The following is a 26,741-nucleotide window of genomic DNA, read 5'->3' as shown; positions in this document are numbered from 1 at the left end:
ATTTGTGTTGGCATAGCTGGGATACTTCCTGCTCAGAGGAAAAACTACATGACATTGTCAAGGAAACAGTTACAGTGTTTATAGCTTGTTTTAATAACATACCCTGTCTATCTATTCTCTGACCTTTATGTTGATCAAATGGAAACCACTGCTGCCATAAATTTACTTCTTCTGGATTTGCAAATGTTCAGAATGTTCAAACATTTAATATGAAACAAATTTTCACATGCATAATTCTTTAAGGACCCACATGCCATTGACAGTCAAATGGTTTGAAAGGTTGTCTTGCTTAAATCAATACAGTTGCAGTATCTTTTTGATTGTCTTATTGTTGTGAATATTTTAGGAGTTATTGATTGTATCTGTTGAAGTGCTCTGAGAAGGAAACTAACAGTCTTAAAATACAGGCTCTTTAAAGGAAAATTGTTTTACATTCAAATAAGAGCATGGGCCACACTTCTGCAGTGTTGTGCAGGCAATTTTTTGGACACCTTAGGGATGTTCCTGAGGAAGGTTTTTGTTCTGAGATACATACTCGGCTTTACTCCTTGCACTAGCAATGGTCTGTCTTGTACCAATTCAGTTGGAGTCTGGGGAAGCTGCAAAGTGTAGTTCTGCAGAGCCTGTGAAGATTGGGCACACTGAACTGCAGCCTCATTTCTGCCTGCACATTTGACTCATTTTGCCCTTTTTCCAGGGGGATGGCTGTCTATTTTATAGTGAAACCATTAGCAGTCTCCATTAGCGGTCCACATTATTAAGAACTCTCTAAAACTTGTGACACTTGTGTTCCTTCACTTTTTTATCCACTTGCTGCGTTGTTTTCCTCCAAAGAGAGGAAAGTTTGGCTTAGAGCGATTTTTTTTTTTCTTTTTCTTTTTTTTTTTTTTTTTTTTTTCTTTTTTTTCTTTTTCTTTTTTCCCTTTTTGCCTTCTTGGACAGTGTAGAACAAAAGACAACTTCTACAAAACCACTGGACTTGTGCCCATTTTCTTCCTCTCCTTAGTGGATCCCCTCACTTAGACTATATGCTCATTCACCACAGAGTTTGTGGTCTTCTGTAGCCTTGTTTCAGCATAATGTTCACTTCAAATCCTGTATGATTCTGTATTTCCATTATGTTATTCACATCTTCTAGTTTCTGCTTGCTGCCAGCTCTCTTGCTGCACTATTGTGTAACATCCTTTTATATTTGAATGTTCTTCATCCAAGCTACAGGTCAAACGCTTTTGATGCAAGGGTTGGTATCATTAGATATCATTTTTATTCTTTTTGCTAGTATCAATATAAATTTTCTGGCGTACTCTTTAATCTTCCTCTATATGAATAGGCACTCTTGTTTTTCCATTTGTACCTGTCCTATTAATATTTCCAGCTTTTTATTTCCCTAGTTATTTTCCTATTAATATTTCCCTGCTCTGCCCATCCTTATGCATGGTTGTCAGATATTGCAGAATACCAGGGTGAGCAAATTCTCACTTTTTTCTGAAAACTGGCTAACAATGGGCCATTAATTTTTAACTCTGTTAGAGCTGTGACACAGATTTTTCATTAAACTTGGAGAAACTGAAATTAAGGGTGCCACCTGTCTTTAATCACATTTTTATTTTGTTCTATCAACCCCCATCCTCTCCCTGCTGTTTGCAAAGGATCTTTTCCTGACTTCGCTAAAAGCATTCCACTTCTCAGAAGAAACTCATTTTACAAGGTCAAATGATCTTCCAGACATTGTCACATTATAAAACCCAATCACGTTTGTGTGTGATCTTTTGAGAAGAAAGGAAGTATTCTCTAATTTAGCTTTTTATTGATCCTGCTCCAACTAATCATGTTTTCCAAACTCAGGAACACGTGTTCGGAAGTGGTGTTTAGTTTTGTTGCTCAGGAGGTTAGGGTGTATTTCATATGGTATGCACTCATCCTCACAGGAAAAAGAAAATGCTGGAGGGTCCTGGAACAAAGATTGGATTCTTGCTGAAATGGCTCAATTGTTTCCTTTTTTCTTTTGCAGAAGTTTTCCTCACAGTTGTAAGATAAATGGACTTGAGAGAAAAACTGGACATCAAGAAAGTGCAGAACCTTGATAAATTAGGTAGAGTAAGGGAATGGAAGTAATGTTCACTTCAAATCCTGTATGTTTCCTGTATGACTGAATTTGGATCTGCTGAATTCTTCATTAGAAATGTATAATAATTATTTTCTGAAGTTTGAGGGGTCCTCTGGAGGCCTGCCAGTTTGATCTTCTGCTCCAAGCGTAGCTAGTTTCAAAGTTAGATCAGATTGCTCGAGGTAGCGGATAGTGGAGGTAATACTGTGAACTGGAAAGAAATTACAAAGCCTCCTTTAGTTGCAGAGCTTTCCTTTTTCATATGTTCTTCTCCTAACACTAATACCTTTACAGTAGTGAAGGCTTGCAGTTGTTAAATTAGTGTTCATCTCTTGTATTAGTGTTCATCCTGCTACTTAGGCATCTGATGTTTTACATTCAAATTTTCACATCAGGAAGCTTTATACTTATATGCATGCACACGCATATGCCTGCTTTTATGTGAAAAAACCCAGATATTCATTGACTTACAGCCACCAGTGCTTCAGTAACATAAAATGACATTACAGTCTTGACTTTTCCGTGTTCAGAGACACAATCTTGAGCAATGATTGTAGCTACTGTCTGCACACCTAATTCCGAGATAGGAAAAAGAATTAATGTTGGGGTATAATGTTTTTTATATCTCTGTGAGGGAAAGTAAATCCTTAAAACAAATCTAAGCAAAAACTGAGGTAAGAATGTCTATTATCCTGTCCACTCCTGACCTGTGTGTTGACATGTAGCTGAAACTGAGGTTTTTTTCCTCCTACAGAAATAGTAAAGGCTATTTCTGGGAGATCAGTAAACCTCCCATCTCATTTCTGGTGCCCTACATGCCCTATGAAGTTTGCAATAGTTAGATTTCCCAGCAATTTGCAACATCACACCCTTAATACTGGTTTTCAAAAGGTGTCAGAACTGTGAATCCCCAGCATGAGTCAGTGAGACAGCAAGACTAGGCAAGGGCCTGTCCATGTGCATCTGCTGGCATGACTTGGGGGCTTCAGCACAAGAATAAAGACATCTTCACTAATGCATCCACCACTACTTAAATTTCATGTTTACTGCCCTCATCTACACTTCCCATATAAGCCAAGAGAATCTCTTTTCATACCACCTAGCTAATCTCTTCATCTGAGCTGAGAGAAGAATGTATTTATATATGCAGAAAGTAGTGAAATACAGCTAAATATTTTAATTATGGGCATCTCTAGCATTTAGCCCTTTTGAAAGGAAGTTTGCATGTGGGACCACAGAGAAGTTCTGTTCCCTTTCATTGAAAATTCCTTGGCTTACAATCACTTAAGGCCTATTAATTTGCTAATACTTTCCTTCTTAGAAGAAATATTTTGTCATGCTTTTAGCAACTTTGTGTGTGTGTGTGTGAAGGAGAGATTATAGTTGAGTTGGGAATTTGAAAAAAAAAGCAATAAACACATGAATGGACATGAATCTAGAATTTGCATACAGGTGTAGTATTCAAAGAGAACAAGCTCACCACTCAGGAATTCCTGTCTTAGCCAAATTAACCAGGATCAGCAAAATAAATGCACAGCTGGAAATATTTCTCTGACAGCTGCACGCAACTTGTTCTCCAGCAACATGCCTCCTTTTCTTGGAGTGTGTGAAAAATTTAGGGAAGAGAGAAGATGTCAGTTGTATACGCCAGTTTTGGCTGAACAGTTATTATTTACCAATTAAGGAATTTACAGATAGTTGCAAGTGGGACTTGAACTGGATTTCCCAGCATCACCAGGTGACTGCTCTGCCAGTTGGGAAGCTCTGCAAGCACAGAAGTATTTCTCAGTTGCAAATTTTTGCGGAATGCTTACTGGCTTTTCTTGTCAGTCAGAGGAGAAGCTTTCCAAACCGGTGCACAGTCCCCAACTGGCCAGACATTTGGCCAGACACTTTGTGTGGTGGGAATGGTTTGTGAGACATTGGACTTGCTTCTTAAAATACTGGCTAAATCATTTACCAACAGCTTCTGCATAATATGAAAAATAGTTTTATTCCTATTTTGAAGAAGGTAAAAAAATGTGAAGTGAACTTTATTTGTCTTTGTTTTACTTACCCTGTATTCAAAGTATCTTCAAAGACTTGTGCAGTGCTTTACCATGGAAATGTGTGCTTTCAAATAAACAAATTTACAGTGGAGTGTAAAACTGCTGCTAAGAATCAACCTTTCAGGCCACCTTCTTGAACATCACTTTCCAGAAAGATTTTGATGTTTAATTCTTTAGAAAACATTCCTCTTCTCTGTCTAACTGATACCTACCTTGCAGGGCTGCAGATGGGTGGGAAGCAGAGTCCTCTCAGAACAACAATCAGCCTAGAATTGTATTGGTTTTTTCAAGGTATCTTTGATCTAAGATAACTGTGAATATATCCAAGTCTTTGCCTAGAACAGATCCTTGGTCCCTTTTTGTTTGCCCTACGTGGAGGCTGAGCAGCTGGAAACAGCCAAAGAAACACCTAGGTGGTAAAGCACCTTCATGTCTGTAAGCATTCCTGAGGCACAGGCTGAGACATTCTGTCCCTGGCTGTAAGAACAGCCCATCAAGCTACGGGCAGGCAGTCATTACCTGAAGCCACAGTGGGACACCTCTGAATTAGGGCAGGAGCCTGTCCTAGACCTGGGATGGCCCTAGGAATGAAGAGGCACAGAGCACTGTAGCATCACATGGTGCCAGACATCTCTCTCTCCAAGCTGATGACCCCTTCAGTGTGTTGGGTCATGATTGTTTTTTTTCTCTTGCAGCAAAAGTCTTCCTAAATATTGCTCCTTTCAAATTTTGATGAAGGTTTCCATGACATTAAACAACAGTATAAAAAGAAGATCCTGCTAAATATGTTTCATCTTTGCTTAAATGTTTCCACGTCCTTCCCTAAATGTCCCCCATTCCTGGTGTCAGAATTTTAGCTGTGACATGAGAAGTATCACACTTGCAGGTGCACCAGCATGCCAGGAATGGTGTCTGGAGGACAGTAATGTACTAACTATCTTCCACAGGAACCATTCCCCACGATTTCTTCTTTTGAGCTGCTGCCCTGGCCTTTGCTTGCTGACTTGCTTGCAATCAACACCTGGGCTCTCAGTGCTTTAGTGCCTTTAAATGAGCTCATATCCTCCACCCAAGAGCATTTCTTGTTTCCTTCATGTACTACACTAACTTGTGCATCCCACAGCAAATTGGTTTCAAGCTGTCCCAGCATCTCCTCACCATCAGCAGATGGAAGGACAGTGATTTTCAGATACTCTTGGAAACGCGGAACAGGGAGGTGGGCACCGAGAATACATGGAGTTTGTTGCATCTGGTTAGCACATGCTTCAAGGCAGCTATCTATAGTTCAAAGAGCTGGTGATGACAGCCAATAACCCTTTCCAGCACTGGAGTCACAGTTCTGCCTATTGCAGTACAAAAATATGGGTGCACTAAGCAGCTCGTCTCTCAGACAGTGGAAAAGGTACAAATAGTGGGTCAAGAAGAGGAAAAGGAGGGCAAAGAATGACACTGGTAATCCCTGGTATGAGAAAAAGGGATAGGGAACCCTAGAGAAGGAGATAATACAACTTCATGCAGGTTTCATGCTTGGATTTTGAAAAATAACATCAGGGAGCAGAACTGTGAAGGGAGGCTTGCTGGAATACAGCAGGGGAAGGACAGCATGCAGAGAACTTGCAGACAAAAAAAGGAGAAAAGGACAAAATAAGGAGCAAAGGCTCCTTGGGGTATCAGCACCTTCTGCTACTCAACTGACAGCGTGTGTGACCCTAAGCTTATTACTTGTTCTGAGGCTTCCTGCTGTTCTGATGTAGGCTCTTAAAAGTATTTTGATGGGGAGCAGGGAGGTATTTTTCAGAAGCTTCTTCCTTTAATGGCAGTGAGCTTGCATCTGAATCCAGCGATCCGAGTGCATGGTTTTATGCCAGGACATCAGCTAGCTCTCGTTTCACACATAATCTCGTGCTATGTGACAGACAGTGTCATCTGCTGAAAAGGGTTACTGCAAAATGTGTCTTGCCATCAGGGATCTTGTGTTCACTTGGAGGGAGAAAGCTGTAGTTGATAAGCTTGCTGCCTTTGCAGGAGCAAAACACATTTTGTGGTGGCTGCATGTGAGGACAGAGTCTAGAAGCTTTCTTATGTTCAGCCTGCTTAAAATCACAGTTCAAAAAAAAAAGATTAAAAATAATTTTAAACATAATGTTTCAAAAGTAGGTCAAAAGCAGTCGGAGATATTGGGTAATTTTGTTTCTTAGGAGTACAAGTCAGGACCTTATAAAGGGGACAGTTTTTCAAAAAGGAATGCTCAGCTTTTTCTGGAAACCATGTCCTTTTAAATTGCCATCTCAGTTACACTCAGACTGTTTTTGGTCCTTTGTAAGAGGATGTGGAACCGTCAGAGGAAGTTGCAGCCCTTGTGCACAATAAAAATGTTACCTAACGAGCAGGAATGTTGCAACCACCATTTTTTCCTTGCAAAATGAACTGGATATTCTCGTGGTTATTTTTTCTTCCCAAAACTCATAAGCAGAGGTCGTCCTACACATTCCCTTCTAATGAATAAGTTCTCCCTTATTTAAAAAACCTAAAGAATGTTGTAGCTTTTTAATAGTGAGAAAATTTGTCTTCTGTACATGGAGATTACTGAATGACTTTCTGCCTTCACCTTTAGTAAAGGCCCAAAAAGTTGGTGACGATACTTTCAACCCATGCTCTTGGTTGCATCATTGAGGAGGGAACTCTGATTTCTTTGAAGTGTACATGTTCAGCCCACATCCTAACTCTTTTGACACAGAAAGTTGAAAATTTAGAAGTTCTTCACTATGTATAACATCAACTATTTCAGGCAGTTATTGTGACAAATAAACCTTGCTTCTCATTTCTCAAGGATTGTTTCAGACTCTTCCATGAACCACTAACCCATCAGGAAGAAAGGATACTGTTCTGGTTGAATTCATGCAACTAAGCTGATGCAAAGGAGGTGGTGGGATATGTACCCTGAATGAGGGGAACTGGGGGGAGAGAAGCTGGATCATAGCTGGAAGAAATAGGGGATGAGAGCAGCAGTAATGTGAGATTGCTTCAGTTCCTTGTGGAATTGCAGCCTGGCATCTTAGGATTTCACAGCCCTGCTTTGGTTTTCACTGGCAGTCATAGAGCTTCCCTCTCCCCTCTGTGTATAGCTTCTGCTTGTTTTGTTCCTCCTGCTTACTTCTGCCAAGGCAAAATGTACATGTACATATCAACATAGACTTTGGGATATTAGGAAAGATTAGGAAAGAGTCTGCATTCACACGCACATCCTTGCTTAATGCAGTGGTTCATCCAATTACTACAATTTTGTAAAAATAACAAAGGATTTTGAGGGCCTCTATTTGCATTGCCTAGATACTTTCAAAGGAATTAATAATTCTTGTAATTAGTGTAGTCTGCTTTCAGAAAAGTGAGCTGCTTGAGCTAAAATCATGTTTCCTTTTATTGTTTTGGGTTAAAAGATAAACTGTGTGTTTTGTTGAGTTTTACTACCTAGCACCTTTTGAATTACCAGTGATGCTTAAGGTTAACACTTTCTGTCTGCTGAGGATTAGTGCAAGACTTGTGCAAATCTTAAAGCATGGACATACTGTTTAAATGAAGCTAGCTGGCATGTAGGTCTGCTGTAGGTCTGAGGAATGTAACCCTCAGCCTTGACTCTTCCAGCAATGTATAAGTTTTGGGAGACTAGAATATTTTGGGGCTACAAGGAAGACAGGTCTTTGAATACTAAATTAATTTCAATCTAGCCACAGTGACCTGAAATATATGTTGACAAAACAGTAGTTGAAAGTCTTTCTACACCTTTTTGCTGCTGCGACATCTGGTTTATTGTATGAGAGTACACATATATTTCTGCTTATCTTTACAGCAAATTTTGGCAGGGGTGGATGACCTGCAGCAGGTGAAGGCCCTAGAGGTGCGAGTAGACACCAGAGAGATCAGCTTGGGGAACTTCGGTAAGAAAACACCTTATTTTCTGCTCACCATTTTGAATTTTCCTTTATCATGTCTTGACTGGGGACTCACTAACCAGCCAGTGAAAAGTACTGTCCTTCTCAAGAGTTCTTGAAACAGGATTTCCCTGGTGTACTTCGCACTCTTTGATCTCTGTCTTCTAGTGTGAGGCCCTGAATAGGACTGGAAACTCTGGCAATGGGATGAGTGACACGACTTCTGTCTAAAGCCAATTAGTTTGGACAAATTTTTCTTGTATGATATGCTAGACAAGAGCATTTACTCTTGTCTCTAGCAAAACAGGAGCCAAAGGTCAGCTCCTCTCCACTGTGAGATTTCCCTGTGACTGAAGAGTTGCCAGTGGTATCAGGTGACCTGTGCTTCCAGCAGCCTATCTTTGCACCCTGTACAGCCTCACTGAGCTGTGCTGGAAAATGAGCTGGAGGCAGGTCCTGTAGATACATCATTTTGATGAGCCCCAAACAGTCCTAACACTTGTCATTCATTTTTATATCATCATGACTGCACCAGGGAAGTGAGAAGTACCAAAGGAATTCCCTCTGTCGCAGAGTTAACACTGAGAATATAAAGCCTTCCTTTTTTTTCCAGTACTGGCAGTCATTTTCTGTCATGTGGATTCCTACCACACCCAAGTCCATCTTGTGCTACAATGAAGCTGAGTAACTACTGCAGGGTAATATTTTCTGTGCTAAAAAGGAGTCCTGTCCCCAAAACTGTGTGCTGGTGTTTTCAGTCAGGCAGTTAATTTTTCATATGCAAATTACTCTAATGTAACAGCTGATTAGCTTTAATGGGCCTTTTGATGTCTATTTGTCAGGAATGGTTGAGCAAGAACAGTGAAGGGGGCTTTTGTTTTGTATTATATAGCCCCTTTGTATTGGTTATTCTGTTTATTTCATGAGTAAGTCTCTTTCTCATAGTCACTTGATAATTTAAGGTAAATTACATCCGTTTCTTTCAGAGATCGTAATCTATTCAATCATGTTTCCTCCAGTTGATAAAGAAATCTCATTATGCCATTTCTATAATGCTCAAAAGCGGTGCTTCCATTCCTATGCCATTTTACATTAGCTGTGATAAGCTAGCAAAATGTTTCACCTTCATCACTCTCTACTTCCCTTTCCTTTCCATTACTGGAATAAATCTCTTTCTCCTCTCCATGGTTAGCCTTTTGCAACCTTTACAGAATACGAAATACAGAACACTATGTCCATGATGCAAGTAATTTCCATCTTGTTTATATCCCACTGTTCACACTGAGAGTTGGCCCTTGAGGGCCATAAAAACCAGCACCTGCAGGTCCCCAGTGCTTTTGAGAATAACAGAACATCAAGACCATTCTGAATTTCCTTCTGGGTAATTTTAAGGTGCGTTTCTGAGTTTCCTTCCTGTGAAAATCTCTTTGCAAATGTCAGCAGGTGGCTAGGGCAGAAAGTTTCTTCAGTTTCTTCCCATTTTTTTTCAGATGGCAGATGATTTTTAGGCACATGGAGTAAGGCCTTAATTTTTAGGGGTTTTGCAGAGCAGTTTGCACCTCCACTGTGAATGGTGCAAGCAGGATTGCTGTTGAAGGTATTGGGCTCATTGTCTGCTCCCTGTTGGCTGCCTGCCCCTGGAGCTGTACTTCTGATGTGGTCTGTGGTCACAGGGGTCTGGAGAAATAGCCTGAGGAAGAGATGGGTAAGATACCAGACCAGCTGGAATGACACACGTTCCAGTGTGACAGGACATAAAGTTTTCCCCCTATTAGGGTAGTCAAGCAATAGGAGTATCCAGAGAGATTTGGAGACTTCATCCTGGTAGGTTTTCAAGTGGGTGAAGATCTGAGCACCCTGGTCTGATCTCATAGACAACCTGGCTCTGAGCAGGATGCTGGGCTTGAGACCTCTGACTGTCCCCTCCAGCCTGGACTGCTCTGTAATTTGGTGTTTCTTTCACATTTCAAAGCCGGCTAATAAGCCTTCTGTATACACATATTAAACCACATCACCTTGCTTTCACTGTATTCCTTGGTTGTGGAGGGTGGTTAAGAGCATCTTTATCATCAGCAAATTGTTTGGATGATCAGTCCACACTCAGTAAACAATATTGTTTTGACTGGTTTTATGTGTAAAGATAAAATAGGCCGTGCAAGCTCTTAAATGGCCAGGTGGAAGTGTTAAAAGCTACAAGACCGCACATAACTCTGGGTCACCTGGAACCTTACAGCACTCGAATCCCAAATTTACACTGCAGTTTCCACTTGAGAAACTTTTCAAGATTCACAGCCTGTGTTACAGACTGTAACACAAACACTCAGGGCCTAAAGATTGATAGAGTAATTCAAAACTTGTTGCTTGATGTTTTTCTTGAGACCATTCCACTTTGGGGTGTGCTCAACTTTAAAGCACCATCCTGTTAGCCTTGCCCAGTTTGTCAGGTCTGCCTCTACAAAATGGCATGACCTGGTAGAGAGGAAGAGTTATTTTTCTTAGGGGCAAGGTCTGGGATAAAACATAGAAAGACTGATTTTGAAATATTTTCATGTGATCAGTTTTAAAATTAAGGAAAGGCTTCATGCCAGAGCTTAAATCTGAATCTTTGCAGGACTTGGGGTAATTGCTGAATTCTCTAGCTGTTTTCAGTGCACTTTGCTGGGTGACAGATGAAACACTGGCAGCTTTGCATATCTTGGAGTTGGTTTCTGTGCTCTTCAGTTGCATGTAGACCTCAGTTCATATTCAAACAGAGGGACTATTTCCTTTTCATTAGATTATCCCTTCAGTTTTGACTGCTGACAGGTATGGAATTGCATTCATGACCAGCTCATAGAAATTCCTGTTGAAAATAATGGTGGAATAGAGTAATTTAAGATACTACATAGTCCTCTTATTTCTAAGTAATTTTAATAGCTCCAAATCAAGTTACCCACAGTGCTGTTCGCTGGTCCTTATTGAATTGTTGCCTGCTGGTGGCCAGACTAAGTTGATTACATGTCTGGAGACTGCCACTTCCCTTGCACATGTTTTATCAAGGCAAAGCTCTGCCAAGGGTTCAGAAGTAGCCATGTGCTATTTCTCACACAGGGTCATCCTCTTTCTTTCCTCTTGCCCTGTTTGTTGGCATTCCTGGTGCAGAGCCAGGACACCTTTGCTGGCAGCCAGCGTGGCAGCAGCAGGTGCCTGCACAGCCAGGGAGCAGCACAGAGGCTGGAGGAGCAAGTCTGGGATGGGTGTTCCTTGCCCAGGATGGTCTTGGCTTAGCTGGTACTGACAGGGCTTGGGCAGGGCTTGGGCAGGGTCTCCAGGAGTCACAAGTATGTATGGGGCAGCGTGCTTGTGTAAAACCCTGCATTGACGTGTTTTCTTCAAGATCCCCATCTCAGGTAGCTGGACTGCAGCTGCCTTGGGTTTGCCTGAAAGGGCTGTGGTCTCACCTTCTGTTGTATTGCCCAGTTTCTGCACCCCAGAAATGTGCAAAAAAGTGAGTGTGTAGAAATAGCATCCAAGTGATGTATCTTACTTGATCAAACACAGTTCATGTGAACTAAACAGACTGTTTAATTTGCATGTCAGGTTGCTCCTGCTAGAAGAATACAACCTGTTTTCATGTGCCTGTTTTGTGTTGTAGGATCAACAAAGCACAATGGTTGCCTGATGCCAATGCAAGCATTTGTTCAGTAATTACTTTTGTTTGTTTTTCACTAGTCCATATTCCAAAAGACACAAGAGGTCAAGCCACGATGATTTTTTGTTAACAATAGAAAAACAAAGATATATGATGCTACCTAAAGAATACTTCATAATGTAAACAGCAAGTGTTAGAAATAGAAGTGTTGTAACTTGTAGAATATAATAAAACCAGTATTTTGGCTATTTTCTCTTTACTCCTAGTCAGTTTTCTAAATGTCACCTGCTGTACCAAGGCACCTTGGACATTGCTACCCTGCTTGTGAAGTGCAGCCCTTCAGGCAGTGTTGTTGAGTGTGTGTGTATCACTTTTATTCACCTGCCTTGCAGTTTGATTTTGTTCTGCCCTTCATTTAGTTTTGCTCCACTGGTACAGTAGAATAGTTTAACACTAGTACATTGTTGGTGGTTAGTAATTTCAGAGCCATGTAACAAAACCAGCCTTTAGTGAAAGGGAATCGTAGACAGATGAGATAACACTGCTCGTCATTCTGAATTCTCAGCCTTGTCCTGCAATCATCAGCATTCTTGTGGACCATTCTTGCTTTAAAAAATCGAAATTATACAAAGGAAGGCAGTTTCAGGATAAGGAATAAACTGCCTGTACTTATAAAATTAATATAGAAGTTAATATTGTTGTATTTCAGGGTATTTTTATATGTTAGTATCATGTGTCCTTGCTCTGAGGAAAGGTGTCATGAGGGTTAAAATTAAGGAATTAGAAATACATTGTTACATTGGGATAAATATCTTATGTTGTCACTTCATTTTACAATTTTATCTTCTTAATTTAATCTTCCAGCCTCTAATCTATTTATAAGGATTTGGGACTCTAAAAACCATCAAAATCAATGGAACGATGAATTCTTATCACTAAAGAACAATTTCATATCGATATGAAACTGAAAGGAGGGAAGAACCTGCAGACTTGCAGAAATACATTGCAGAATATTGCTGGCAGAATTTTGCACCACCACGCATTGTATATTTCTATTTCAAGCTAGTAAGCCACACGTTAAAGTGTAACACTTCAGTAGTTCCCAGGGATAGATTGTGCCAAAATGCAAACAAAAATCTGAGATGGAGATCAAGTTACTGTAATGAAATAACCAGATGTGAAAATTGTGTCTTCAGCCTGTCACTCGGCCTCTTTGGATCATTTAATAGTTGCTTCTTTCCTGAACCATCCCTAAATGCATTCAGTGGAAAGCTTTTCCTTGGGCAAGTCTCTCCATTTCTCTTGACTCTTCATTCAGATCTGCTGCTTAACACTAGTCCTTAAAACTCCTTTGCTTTGTAAAGCTTTGCAACAGCCTTTGTGTGGTAACCCTTTTACCTCTCTGACTGAATCCACGGCAAGGCTATTGCCCACTTTTGAACTGAGACTGGAGAGGCTACTGCATCCTCTCATTTTTTCCTTTAATACTTCAGGGGATGTCATTTAATCACTGTGTCCTTGTCAGAAGCAGGATAGAAATTTTTCAGAGTCTAGATTTATTTTTTTTTTGGGGGGGGAGGGGGAATTTCTTAGGGCATGATTTATATCTGAGGAAGTCTTTCTCAGTAGGTACTATGACTGCTGTGAGTAATTAATAGAAATCCTAGTATTTCCTCTGACAGGACTCCAAATTATTTGATTGCCATATATACGTGTAAATGTATAAAACTTGTTTGACATGAGAAAGCGTACCCTGCAGGATAAGGATTGTGTGTTCTAATCTGTGCTCCAATTTTTATGGATTGTGGAAAATGATTAAAAAACAAGGCTAAAAGAATTGTACAGTGTGTTTTGAATTTTTTGTATTTTCAAAAGTGCTTTGCAAAGACATGAACTGAAATACTTGCAGTACAGCATGAGGATCAATATGTGCACTATAGTTGCTCCAAAATAACGAGATGCAGATAATGCTTCTATTAAAACATGATGTATTAAAATGTTTTTGCCACAAATGCTCTTGTTCTATTTGGGGAATGAACAACATGACCTCCCTTGTTTGCTTTTGAGATCCCACTCCCCTTTCTTTTTTTTATCCTTTGCAAAGCACTGGAATGGTATCCTTCTGGACATTGGTAAGTCACCCTTGCCAGACTGTGATTACTCAGAGAACTCATAAAAATATTTGCTGAGAACACATTTTAGTGTTTCAGCTATGATCCAGTTTGTCTAAAATTGGTATTACTTCTACATGGTTGCATGTTATACTGGAGGATGCTCAGCAGCCTTGAGTAAACTCTGCTGGTGGGAATGGGTAAACATTTGCTGCTGTCTGTAAGAAATGGTTTCTGAGACTTGAGCTTATGTCTAAATTATTCTGTAGCTCGGAGGGATTTGGTGTATGATTTTGGTTCAGAGATACCTTTAGAGTGAACAAAAAAGGCAAATGTCTCTCAGAGATAGGAAAAAAACCCCATTAATTAAAGTAATAACAACAGAATACTGGGGGTTTTATAAGTATGAAACTTGTACAGTTCAATGGTGAACAATTGATCATATCCAGAAAATGAAAAGGAGAAAGCAATGCTTTGCAAAATGTAGCATTTGGGGGACCTGTGAACTATAAAAGATGATGTTGTGTTGTGGAACATTATGTGTTTGTTGTTTGACTCAAAGTTACAGTTTGAAGAAGTGTTACTTGGCTGTGTATGAAGTTAGTCCATCGCTACTTGCCATTAAATAGGTCATGGAATGCTACACTCTGAAGTATCCCTTAGCTCTGCAGAGTATCACTCAGTTAATAGTCAGTCAGGATGGGGAATCAGACCAAAGAAAACAGACACCCATCAAGCCAGTTTCTTTTGTTGTCTGTCTGGAAAGATGCCATATCAGAATTTCCAGAGAGGGGTTCAAAAATTGTAATTGGGTAGTCATGCAGACAATACGTATGTGTTTCAAAAATGCAAAGGATTAAATATTTTTTGAGTGAAATAATCTCATTGATTTTCTTAGAAGAAGTCCAGCACAGGCCTGGCAGAAACAGCTAAGAAATGCATGTAAAATTAGATGCTTCAACTTATAATTGTCATAAGTTTCCTTTACTCTAAACCCAGGTCTGCAAAGTGATCCTTTTTTCTGTTCCCACAGGTGTGCATCTGCCTAACCTGAGAGAACTGAAGTTAAACAATAGCTTGCTTGCGTCTGTGAGGTAAGAAATGAATGATTCTATGAAATAAATATAAAGAATAACAGCCCTCAATTTTATTGAAGTGATAAAATCTTCATTTGTGCTGCTTTCATTCCTTCCATTTCTCCGTGCTATGATAATGGATTAGGTCATGAATGTATGCTTCACTATCACATAAGTTTAAGGACAGGACCTGATGTGGAATAAATCAGTGTAGCTGCAATAGTGCCAATGAATTAGCCTTAGTTTGCCACCAGGGAAGTTCCTGCTGTGCTGAAGTCCGTGGAAATTTGTTGCACATTTGAAAGGAGCTAAAAATTCCCCTCTTATCTATGTCTAGGTGCTTGGATTTCAGCGTGTTTCAGCCTTTGGGCTTTTACTGTGCACAGTAGCCTGTTCCATACAGGTCAGACCAGTTCCTCAGCTGATGAAAATCGCTTTGGCTTTATTGAAGTCAATGGAATCAGGCTTATGAGAGCTGCCCTGAAGCCTGCATGTCCCTGGCTTGCTGGGCTGCATGAAAACATCATGTTTTCTCCCAGACAGCTGGGGGGTTGGTTGGTTGGAAAGGTGAAGTGAAAACCATGACAATGAAGAGGCAGAGCTGTCTTCTCTCTCCTGTGCTGGTATCTTAATTACCCTTGCTAATTAATGCAAAGTGGAAAAATACAGTTCATATCAGAAAAGGGCTATGTAAAAGGCCCAGACTGCTCTCTGGCTTTGTATGGCTATCTGCTGAACTCATGGGGGAAAAAGTAGTGGGTTTGCCAATTCTTGTTGAAGAGAACACGTTCCCTCATAAGAAATGGCAATAAATTCTTCCTGGTCTCTCTAAAATAGCTAATGAACTTCAGTTGCTACGCTTTGATCTCATTTTCCCTTTTTCTGGTGATGAGATGAAGTATCTGCAGTCTAAATTTTGTTTTTCTCACCTTCTGATCTGTAACATGTAAACTTGGTGATTCTACATTGCTGCAATTATTTCAATAGCAACCAGCCGTTGTCATAAGCATGAAATTGCTCCATTATTGCAATGGAGGAGTAAATAAGTGGGTGAAAAACTTCTAAATTTTGACAATATTAAGAGATATTTTGTTATAATAAAAAGAAAGAAAAAGTGGTTTTTAGTTTGATCAAAAATCCATATTCTCTTAAAATGTGTCAACAGAAAACATTTTGATCAGTTCTGTTGGTATTGAATATATGAATGCAGTTCAGGAAGATGGAGCTGCTTGACTCATGGTTTTAGCAGGATTTTGTACCTCTGTATTCTGAGACTGTAATTTCTGTAATGAAAAGTTCTGGCAAACCATTTTCTTTGACCTGACACCCTTGTGGTCCTTGATGCAGGGAATACTTGGTCTCAAGTTTTGATTTGATCTACTCTAATGTAAATATGTTTGGGCTTGGATATCAAGTCCAATATTGTGATGATTCCCAGGCACTCCAGCCCCAGGAGAGGCTACCTGCTCCTCCTTCTGTGTGCTAGTTAAATGCACTTGTCAGGGAATAGGTAAGGGAAGAAGAAGGTTTTGTTAGCTCTCCCAGACATGAACTCAGTCTGCATAGTTGCAGCAGTAGCTTTCTCTTATTAATTTCCATCTTTGACAACCTGTCATTGAGAAACACAGATCATTTAAGGGCACATCCCATGCAAGCACAGCCTTGTACTTGAACTTTATTTTTGGATGTCTGCATCATGTCAATTTAATGCCCATTAGAGCAGCATTGCTGCCACAGCAGTAGTGATGCCTGCTATACCTAATGTAACATAGCTGCTGCATTCTAGAGGCTGCTGCCATTTAATCCAAAATTTAGAATCTCAGTTCTGAATTAATCCTGTTGATATTTGAATTCTGTCCAAAAAAGTGATTATTTTGTTTTATTCAACCAAACCCTTGCAAATTAGTCTTTTGAGGATGACAGAAAAAATGTTCTTCCTCCTTACTGAAAGTAATTCCCACAGATTTTGTCAGCTATAAGGTCAGAATCATTGTAGTTGTAATTCGAAAATGGGCAGTAGATAATGGGAAACATCTTGTAGGGACCAACTGGAAGATTGGTTTGTTTAGAGAAAAGAAGGTAAGGACAGAAAAGCAGAAAAAAGACAGAGGGTGTTTTGTGTATACTTGGGATGCTAAAAGCAGGCATTCTTTTTATGTGATAAAAGCATATTCTGGTGAATCATTATGAAGAAAAGGCTGTCAGTGTGTGTGCATGAGTGGGTAATAAGATGGGGAACTTTGCATTGTCACTTTATTTTTGTTTCATTTTGTCTTGCAGAGTAGGATTACCTAATTATTTTAGGATGAAATGGAATTAAAACTGTTGTTCTATTTTTTTTTTTTCATTTTAAAAAGGGAAAAAAATTTACTTGGAAGTTTAAAAATGGGAGAAGAATTTACTTGGTAGTAAACAGGACATAGGGAAATGTCAAAATGAAGATTTATGATCCTGACTTCAGTTACTGATTTTTTTGAGGCATTTGTTCCTGTCAACCTCACATAGGAACTTAAATTGTGAGGATGCTGAGGTGTTCATTGCCATGCACTGTTCAATGGAAATTGAAGGAGTCATGTTCTGGCAGTGAGGAATCAAGGTGTTCTTATAGTACAGTTTTCTGTGGGAGAGCAAGGCTTGCTAGGTCAGTGAGTTTGGATATTGGCTTCTCCTGGTAGCTCCTGAAGAAGCTGTGATTCCTTTGATGGGGAATGTGGTTGAGTTACTTTAGCTGTAAATTCTCCAATCCTCCTAAAGCTTGCATTACTTTGAATACTTGAAACTTTGAAAGGATATCATTATCAACTATTTAATTCAATCCAAAAGGAAAATATATCCAAGTTTATTTGCAGATAATCAGTCTTGGCGGTTGAAAGGGAATTTCTTTTTTGGCTGTTTCTGGGTTTTGGTTTTCTACTGGCCCTTTGCTAAAGGGAACAGCTCTGGAAAATCCAGTGTACTCTGTGAGAAGAAAATAGTACATATTGTTGTTAATTTTCTAAATCACTATAATTTTATTATGTCCGTGTTTGATGACCTTCACCCCTTTGCTAGCAACTGAGAAATTCTAGATTTATGAACTGATAATTGAGGATGAAAAGTCAAGCCTGTTCCATAGAGTGCCTGTTAAAATCTGCCTTTTTTTTTTTTTGGTCTTCATTTTTGTAATGTTCCCAGTAAAAGAACTATATTTCAAGGCCCATGAATTACTACTTCTGCTTTGGCATGTAGCCTATGTATTTTTTTTTGATCAGACTGCCTTTATGCTCAGTCCAGGGATGAATGAAAAGATCTCTTTAAAAATGTTTAGAGAGATATCTTTACAAAAGGGCTTTTAAATCAGATAGAGGAATCTTGGGACCTGGTTCCCATAAGTTCCAGCAGAAGCTGTTTGAGCAGCTGAAGTTCATTTCCTCCCATTCAGCACTACACACTGTAGCCAGCAGAAGACTGGTCACTCTCAGGGCTTCTCAACCAACTGTTTCTAACAGAGAGGGGCTGTCATGTTTTAAGTGAGATGAAATGCAGAGACTATGAAGTGTGAGGACAGAAGTGAGTATGGAGGATATAGGGAAAGGAAAATAGATTTTCTTTATCCAGATAGAGTTAACATTTCATTGCTGCAGTTCTCTTAAATGGTCTTGCACTCTTGCAGAAGCATCCCCCAGAGCAAGAGGGAAGTAATCCTGGTCTGTTTCAGTCAGTAAAATCATGAGGAGGTTCAAATGAGTAAGGTGCAGAGTACATTCAAGATCAACAATTCTTATGCTTTTATGATCCTTAGGTTTTTGTTTTGTTTTTTTAACACCAGCTCCTGGAGACAAGACTAGCAACACAGGAATCTGTATTCACATTTTGCAATGTTTTGAGCCCTCTTGGCTGTGAAAAAAAGCCCTGTAAATATGAGCCAAGTGATTTGAGTAAGGATTTTGCTGATCATTTTATGACTTTAAGAAACCAGAGCCGAACTAATTCTTTCTTTATTGAGGATAAGGGCTCTAAAGTAATGTTTAAAAGTATTTTTTGAGACATGAATCAGGATCTTTAGGTATTTTAACTTAGCAATATAACTCCTTGGTACTTATCCAACAAAGAGTTTAAGGAAATATAATATCTTTAAAGCCACAAGAAGTTTGCCTTCAGTGGCATTGCTCACAAGCTGAAAATTAAACATTGGTCCAATTGCTTTGCTGGATCTGGATCAAGTAACACCATCATGTATAAGACTGAGCTGTGACACTGATCACCCCAAAATTTGATGCACTGCTGATGATGTGTCTAGGCACCAACTATTTGCGGGATAGTTTTCCCTCAAACAGGAGGAACATGGGGGCAACATTCTCCTAAATTTGCTTTCTGTCCTTGTCGTTTTTACTTATTCCTTTCCTCTTTTTTTTCTTCTTCAGTTTTTTTCCTCCCTTTTCTTCTGTCATTTCTAATCTTTTGCAATTACTGGATTACTATGTTTGATGCATAGTAACGTGTACATAGGTACATAGATATCACATGTAAAAGCAACAGGTCTTGTTTTTTTGAAGTCTATCTCAAGAACATGTTCTTTGAGGACTTTGAGTGCTTTCCAGGAGCTCAGAAAGCATTTAAATTGAATCTTAATCTCTGTATTAATGAGTCTTCTCCGTGTTAGTGCCTGCTGATCCCTGGGAGTATTACAAACCTGGGCAAAATTGCTGTGACCTCAAGTTTTATTTAGCACTGATGGTTTTAAGGATATTCATATTATTGATAAAAAGTAATGATTTTGGGAGAGAAATACAGCTGCTTTTAGTTGAGTGGATTATTTTCAGAAAAGCACAATCAGCCTGTCTGCCTTAGGCCCTGGGGAAATCTGATTGCTTTAACCACTTATCTGTCCTGGGTAGACCTCTGGTATAATTTCACCAGGTCAGGTACCTAAAGTAGAAAGCATGTCTTTGTGACTTTAGATATCAGGGAATCTGACAGGCTGATTCCACAGCAAGGGAAGCTGAGCTTTTTCTGTACAAATGCACAGGTGGAGCTCAGGCTTAATTCTGCAGCAAGCACAGAGGACACCAAAAACAAGTTTGTGGCCTTGCAGTGTCTTTCCATGGTTCTTACCATCAGCACCCCGTTTTCTGAAGCTTTCCCTAGCTGAAACTCCCCTGCCTTCTATTTCAGGCTGTCAGGTACAGGGTGTACCTGTAAGGAAGGGGAAGATGAGGCAGGGCCTGCCCTTGCAGCTCCTGGTTTGAGTGTCTTGGTCGCGACAGGGTTGGTGGGGAGAGTGCAGTGTATCTGTCTGCTCACAGAGCAGAGAGGATCTGCTCTCATTGTCATCTGAGAAGTTCCATGGCAGCAGGTTTCTTCCCCCAGGTGCACCACTATCATGTTCCTATTTTGTGACTGCCATACAGTACAGGGCATGAAAACCATCAGAGGATCATCACAGACCACAGCAACACATTATGCATCATGAACATGGCTAGTGAAATAGCAAAGTAAATAAGTTACAGGTAATGTGTGCAGGAAGTCTGCCAGTAAACTCCTGCAAGGTAAGACAAGCCCATTTAATAACTGTGCCCCTTCTCTCCCCACAATCTGAATAGACACTCCACTTTGAGTATATTTGGTAAAAAGTGGCCTTTTCTTTCAGGATGTTTTCTCATGCCTTGCACCTATCCAACTGAAACAAGTCTTCGAAAAGAATACAACTCAGTTCCTGGGTTAGCTGTTGTTTCTACAGCATCCTGGGTTAGCTGTATAAATATGCTGTATTTCCCATCTCAGTTGTTTATTTTATATATTACTCCTGGGCAGACACAGTCTTTTGAATGAGTTGTGTGTAAGGCTTGGCCTAATGGTATCATGATCTTGCTTACATGCTCTGGATAGATATGATAAAGATGTTGGTAATAAGTAGCCAATTTCTGCCAGCAAATAAGTACTTTCGTGCCTGGCTATTAGGCAGTTTGCAGCTGTCAATGTCAGGGTTCACTTGTGAAAATTTACACCTAAATACTCATTTTAACCAATGATGAGAAAGAATGGTTATGATCATGGTGTGAGAAACACCAAAGAACAGGGTTGGGAAGCAATAGTAATTAGCCCACTGCCAGTGGAACTGTTAAGGAAGCTTCCCTGTCTGACCACCCAGGAGCCACTCCTGCAGTCACACTCCCACCACCCCAGATTTTCACTGCTGGGACCAAAGATCCTTCACAGCAGGAGCTCCAGTGACCCCACGGGTGCCCCTCTTGGCTCCCTGCCCACCCCACACTCACACAGCCAGACAGGGTTTCCTTACTGGCTCAGCACTGGATTTCCCACAGCAGAGTCCCGGATGTCTGGATCCTTAGAGGAATTTAATTGTGGCACAATAACACAAAAACAGCTCAAGCTGGGTGCCTCCTTCCTGAGTGGTATCCAGCTGTGAAAAGATTGTCTTCATGGAAATAGGAAAATAATCAGCATTGGTTTAATGGGTTTGTAGGTTGTTTTGATTCTCTCCTACAAGGGAATTGCTTCTCCACAGCTTGTTTGATTTTTTTATTGAAAATAATGATGTTCAGTGGGAAAATATGTTCTTGGAATGCAAGGTAAGTGCTGATTTTAAAAAAGGGAAGGAATCAGGTTGGAGGGGAAATTAAGCTAATGGTTGTATTCATCAGTTGGTAAGTGCCAAGTGATACAAATAAAAAATGAAGAAATAGAATTTCTGTGTACAATCAGTTTCATGGTTTAATTTCTACAGAATATTCTCCACACAGGAGTTGATTTAGTAGTTCTTATTTTCTGTAGACACATTGCTGCACACAAAGGGCCTATTGCTATTTCCCCCCCTAAAATACATGCACACTTATTTTTCTCTAGCTATGTTTCTGATTTGCTGTATGGCAAAATTTTGTCCTGTCCTGAGATCTTTAAAGGATGCATCAGATCTCTCAGATGCATCAATAGCTGGATCAATAGCTGCAAGAAAGAAATACTGGAATGCCTTTGTGTTTTAGGAGGTGAAGCTGTGATTTCATTAGCAGGTGTAATGCGTGCACATTGTTCACCCTTTGCCATAAACTGCACTGTGTGTTCTTCTTGTGGGGGTGAGAACCTGAACACAAAGGTCTGATAATGAAACCTACCACCTACACTTTTGGTTACAGAAGTTTTATGAAAGACTGTGTGTTTGAAAGACCATTTGAAAACCAGGCATCTCCTGGTTTGAACTTCATCAGCCTCACAATCTTACCACTCCACTTTCTACTGATTCATCTCACCACAGGCAAGAACTTAGAGAGGTTTGGTTTACTCTGCTTATTGTTGCAACTACAGTTGCCTCAAAAGCGAGGTCGAGATGCTCTACATCCAATTCACACACCTGCAGCGGATGTCTACTGGTGTGCTGTGAAGGAAATGCCGAGGCTCTGCCTTGTAGTAACACCCTCAGGATGGAAATCTCTAAGGTCTCATCTGCCTCGGTAGTCCTGTGATGGGCTTTGCAGTCCCCCAAGCTTCTCTTTGCATCTTGTTTGCTTGTTGTAAAACAACATCTGGAGGCCAGTGCAAGCACAGAAAATCTCACTTGAAGATATTGTTTAAGGAAGAAGTCTTGACTTGGGACATACGGAGGCAAGTCTGTCATGCCAGATCTGGAGTGAACATTAGAGGCTGAGAGAGGAAAGAAACTGGAGGAAATCAACTGCCATTCACAGGTCCAAGCTGTACCTGTATCTGTTTCTTGCAAGTTTCTGTATTTTTTTGTTTTCTTTTTAGATATATACACAGATTTAAAAAAGAAAGAAAGGAAAAGTTACAAAGAGGAAATGACCTTTGGCCTCAGGAGAAAATCATTAGTGTCATTCAAATGTGCCTGATCTAAAGAATCTCAGGAACCTGCATTTCCACCATTGAATCACTTTAAATTACATTTTCTCTCCAGGTTTTCATATCAGCCAACTTCTGCAATATTTCAAGTATTTTTTTACAGTGGAAACTTTATAGCCATTACCATGACAAAAATTGAGTAGCTACTCCACGCTGGTCCAATTCTGTAGTTGTGTGGGGTCAATTAATCTAGAATTCCAGTTTTTCTGATACACAGAAAAAGACTTTTCAGGAACTTTTTTTTCCTTTTTTTTTTTTTTTTTTTTTGTGGTATGTGTCTTAACACCACTGAATCTGTCAGATGATTTGGATCTTTTACAGAATATTCCTTCTGCTTACCCTGAAGCATTAGAAGTTTCAAGTGTTGATTTTGAAGGATGAGATCTATATTAAAGCAAAGTTGGAATATATCTGTCTTACTCTGCCAAAGCTCAGACCTGGAACATACTGTGAAACAGGCACACAGCATGTGGGAGACTGAGAAGTTATTTATGCAGGAAATTTCAAAGCACTGTGGGATTCAATTCTTCAATGTAAGTAACTCACTCTGTAACCACAGTTTCATTATCCTTTATTTTTTTTATATGTAAGCTTTCAACAGTGAGAATGAACAATTGCCAAAGCTATAGGAACTGTCAGTAGCTCTGGGGCTAAACTGAGGGGCAATGGATCTGTGGGTGTGAGAGTTTTATTTACTGTGTGTCTCAGCTTTTTCCTATTTGAAAATTCACTTGGTCTTGTGGAAGATGAAGTGCACCCAGTGGGATGCAGCCGTGGTGTGTTGGGTTCCTGCAGTTTTTCTGGGATGCAGCTTTATGCCAAGAGTGGGAGCTGAAGTAGGGTGGAAAAAAAAATAGTCAAGGGCAAGTCTTGTTCCACAGGACCACACTCCGGCAACCTCTACTCCTTTCTGATTGTGGGAGCTGAATTAAAGCAACTGTTCTTTCACTGTGAGAATGCTATAGCAGTAACTAAGCTGACAAGCAGTTTTAATGATCAAAAGGAAATTAACACAAAATTACATTATCCTTCCCACACGTTGCATATTCGTGTGTTAAGGAATTGCTGTTCTTGACTCCATCAGCGTTGATCAAGCCCATTATTCCGCTCTAGGTTTTTTTTGACAGCAGCTAAAAATGAGAGCACTTGAAATTAAAGCTACATTTCATGTGTATTAACTTTAACAGAAGTAAGCATTTGATTACCTTAACCACACAAGTATGATGAGTTACAGAAGTGTATGTATCGGCACTTCATTTCACTTACAAATATCTCTCTCCCGTTGGTCTCACAAAGTACTTTTTGTTTAAATAAGGTATAATCTGACATGGAAAATAAAGTTCTTGCAAGGAACATAGCACTTGATGTAGTATTGCAGTTGCTACAGTGGTTTCAATGAGGCAGTGAGAAGCAACAATGACAAGTGAGAAAGTTATAAATCAGGAATAGCCCAAAGATGTATCTCATTGGGTTTGGATTTTTCATCTGCTGTCATCTCCTGTATCCAGATGCAATCCTTGCCTGCCACCTCTGGAGGGGGAGGCAGGGGGTGATGGGCACTGGTGTTAGTGCAACAAGGACTTTTATGCAGTGTCTCTGCTTGAAGAATGGCCGCAGATGTGTCCATGGCAGAGCTCAAGTACTCTTACAAGGACCACCAGCATCACTCTGGCTCCTGTCCTGGAAAACGCCAAACTGCCTTGGACAGTTTATGGTTTTGGCTGCTGTAACCAGGTAGTCTCCTGTCCTTGTTTTCAGGCTTTTGCTTTAGAGAAAATGCTGGCCAAAAGCAAATGGCTCCTTGATAACTGTGATTTGCCTTAGTGGGCCCACAAAAGCTGTGGCAGGTGTCTCTCCCTTTGGCATAGCAAAGATGAGAAGGCAGAGTCACAGGCTGCCTGAAGTGTGGCACCTTGAATGCTCTCCCTGATTTATTTACCCCTGGTGCAGCACCAGGCAGTTGCATTTCCTCCCAGACACCCATTTTGCTGTCAGTGATGTATTCAGCATAGATCCATAGCTAAAAAAAGCAATATACGAGATCTCTGCCCCTTTCCAAACTTGGAACTTAACACACAAGCAACCAACCAGCAAACCCCACCCCCTCCAACCCTGGAATAAAATAGTGAAATTTGTTTGTTGGGAGAAATATTGCCAGGGCACTGCAGCCCATTTTGAAAGCAGCTTCTTATTCATAGTAAGGTTGCCTCAAAAATTTGGAACAAGTGAGACATGCTACTACATGGCAACAATAACTTTTTGTTCACACAGAAATTCTTCATTTGCATGTAAAAGGGAGTTATGAAAACAGAATTTCATAGACACAGTTTTTATTTAAGAAGATGTTTGGTAAATGCATGCTTTCTGTTCAGCCTAAAACAAGCTAGCCTTCCTCTGATGTATTTAAGAATTGCCTGGCAAACTTGTTTTTTGCTTAGTTTTTGAAGTCTCCGACAACATGTCTCAACAGGATTAGGAACTTTTTCTGTTGCAAAGTTGCACAGTTCAGAAGGCAGAATTAGGCCAGATTATTAGGTGCTACAATTCCCTGGTATTTCAGCCTAAAAGTGGCCTTCTGGCAGCAAAAAATGAGACATGATCCTTGTTACCTTGAGCCTTGGGCCTTGTTTCAACACTGGCACAACAGAGCATAAGATGCAAAAGGCAGCCTGTGTGTCATGGTGATCCTTGTAAGATGTGAGACAGAGGAGAACCAAGCCAACACTTCTCAGCATATTGCTACTTGAATTTGGAAGGGTGAATACAAAACCAACGAAGACTGCAATGCTGCAAAGCAAGGCAGGTCTTCACATTCACATGACATTTGTTCAACTGTGAAAGGACATTGCAAGGACAATAAGGACATGGCCTCAGCACTGCTTGCAGAGTTGGGGGCTGTGTCATGGATTTGATCAAGTATGAGGAGCACATGCATACAATCAATTTTACAATTTTGAATACAGCTATTTGAGAACACAATGAAACTATTATGTAAGCTTCCTATTAGAACATATGTTACTGATTTAAGTAACATTCAGGCTTTAAAAGTTTTTGTTTCAGATGTCAGAATTATCTGTACAACCAAACCATTTTGTGCCGACATCGACCATATCAATGTTATCACAGTTCGGCTTGATAAATTGATTTCTGTAGATCAGAGATGGGATTGTTTTATGCCTTTATTTTGTAAGATTGTAGTTTGGTCACTCTCTTACAATCTAAATTTCTCTAATTACCAGTGCATTCATTTTCAGAGCGATCTTTAAAATGAATAAAATCTGTGTCAATGGCAGTTTTAGATGTATTGCTTCTGGAGATTTATTCAAAAGATGCGAGTGTGCTTTGAGATACTGCTTCCAAGTTCCTTGGATTTAGGCCTTCATTTCTAGGTAAATGATTCAAAACCAACTTCAAGAAGAAACGATGGGTTCAAACAGATGAATATGTTCAGGGTTGTGCTGTTGTGTTTATTGGGTAGCTTGAGCTCAGTGGAGCTATTCAGGGTTTATTGTGGTGAAACCAAGAGTAGGATTTGGCTCTCTAGGTCTGATATTCATCCAGTAAAAATTTGGCTGGATCAAATCAATCCCTGAAGAGCAAGGGTGTTGGATTAATGGAAGAACACATTATTGCTCAAACTTGTTATTAGGTGCTGTAAGCCAAACTGTTCACTGCCCCTCTGCTCTCTTCCCAGCCTGGGGGAGTGATGACAAGATGGGAGCACCAGATTTCGTGGGAAAAAATACTAAATGGTTGTGCACAAGTGCGGAGGGTGTTGCCAAGACCCTCACAGAAACACAGAGCTGTTTGATGAGTTCCCATCCCTGCAGCAGTTATTTGGATATAGCTGGAACCCAGGCTTCAAACCCTTCGGTTTATTAATACTATTTTCTCAAAATCAATTATAAATGCAAATTTGTGGGTTAAAAATGAAACTAGGGGAGTCTATGTTGATTTTTTGGCACTTTGGGTTACTAAAAACATG

General features: G+C 40.0%; 1 protein-coding gene across 1 annotated transcript in view; it reads left to right on the top strand.

The window, feature by feature from the left end:
- Positions 1-26,741, top strand: part of LRRC56 (leucine rich repeat containing 56) — a 57,747-nt gene that overhangs the window by 11,345 nt on the left and 19,661 nt on the right. Inside the window, exons 3-4 of the mRNA XM_082283347.1 lie at positions 8,003-8,090; positions 14,860-14,920. Coding sequence (XP_082139473.1) covers positions 8,003-8,090; positions 14,860-14,920 — 149 coding nt within the window. The remainder of the gene's footprint in view (positions 1-8,002; positions 8,091-14,859; positions 14,921-26,741) is intronic.

The sequence above is a fragment of the Coloeus monedula genome (genome assembly GCF_965178545.1).
Source record: "Coloeus monedula genome assembly, chromosome: 6".
NCBI lineage: Eukaryota > Metazoa > Chordata > Aves > Passeriformes > Corvidae > Coloeus > Coloeus monedula.
The sequence above is the reverse complement of the archived record's forward strand: the minus strand, read 5'-3'. Positions and strand labels throughout refer to the sequence as shown.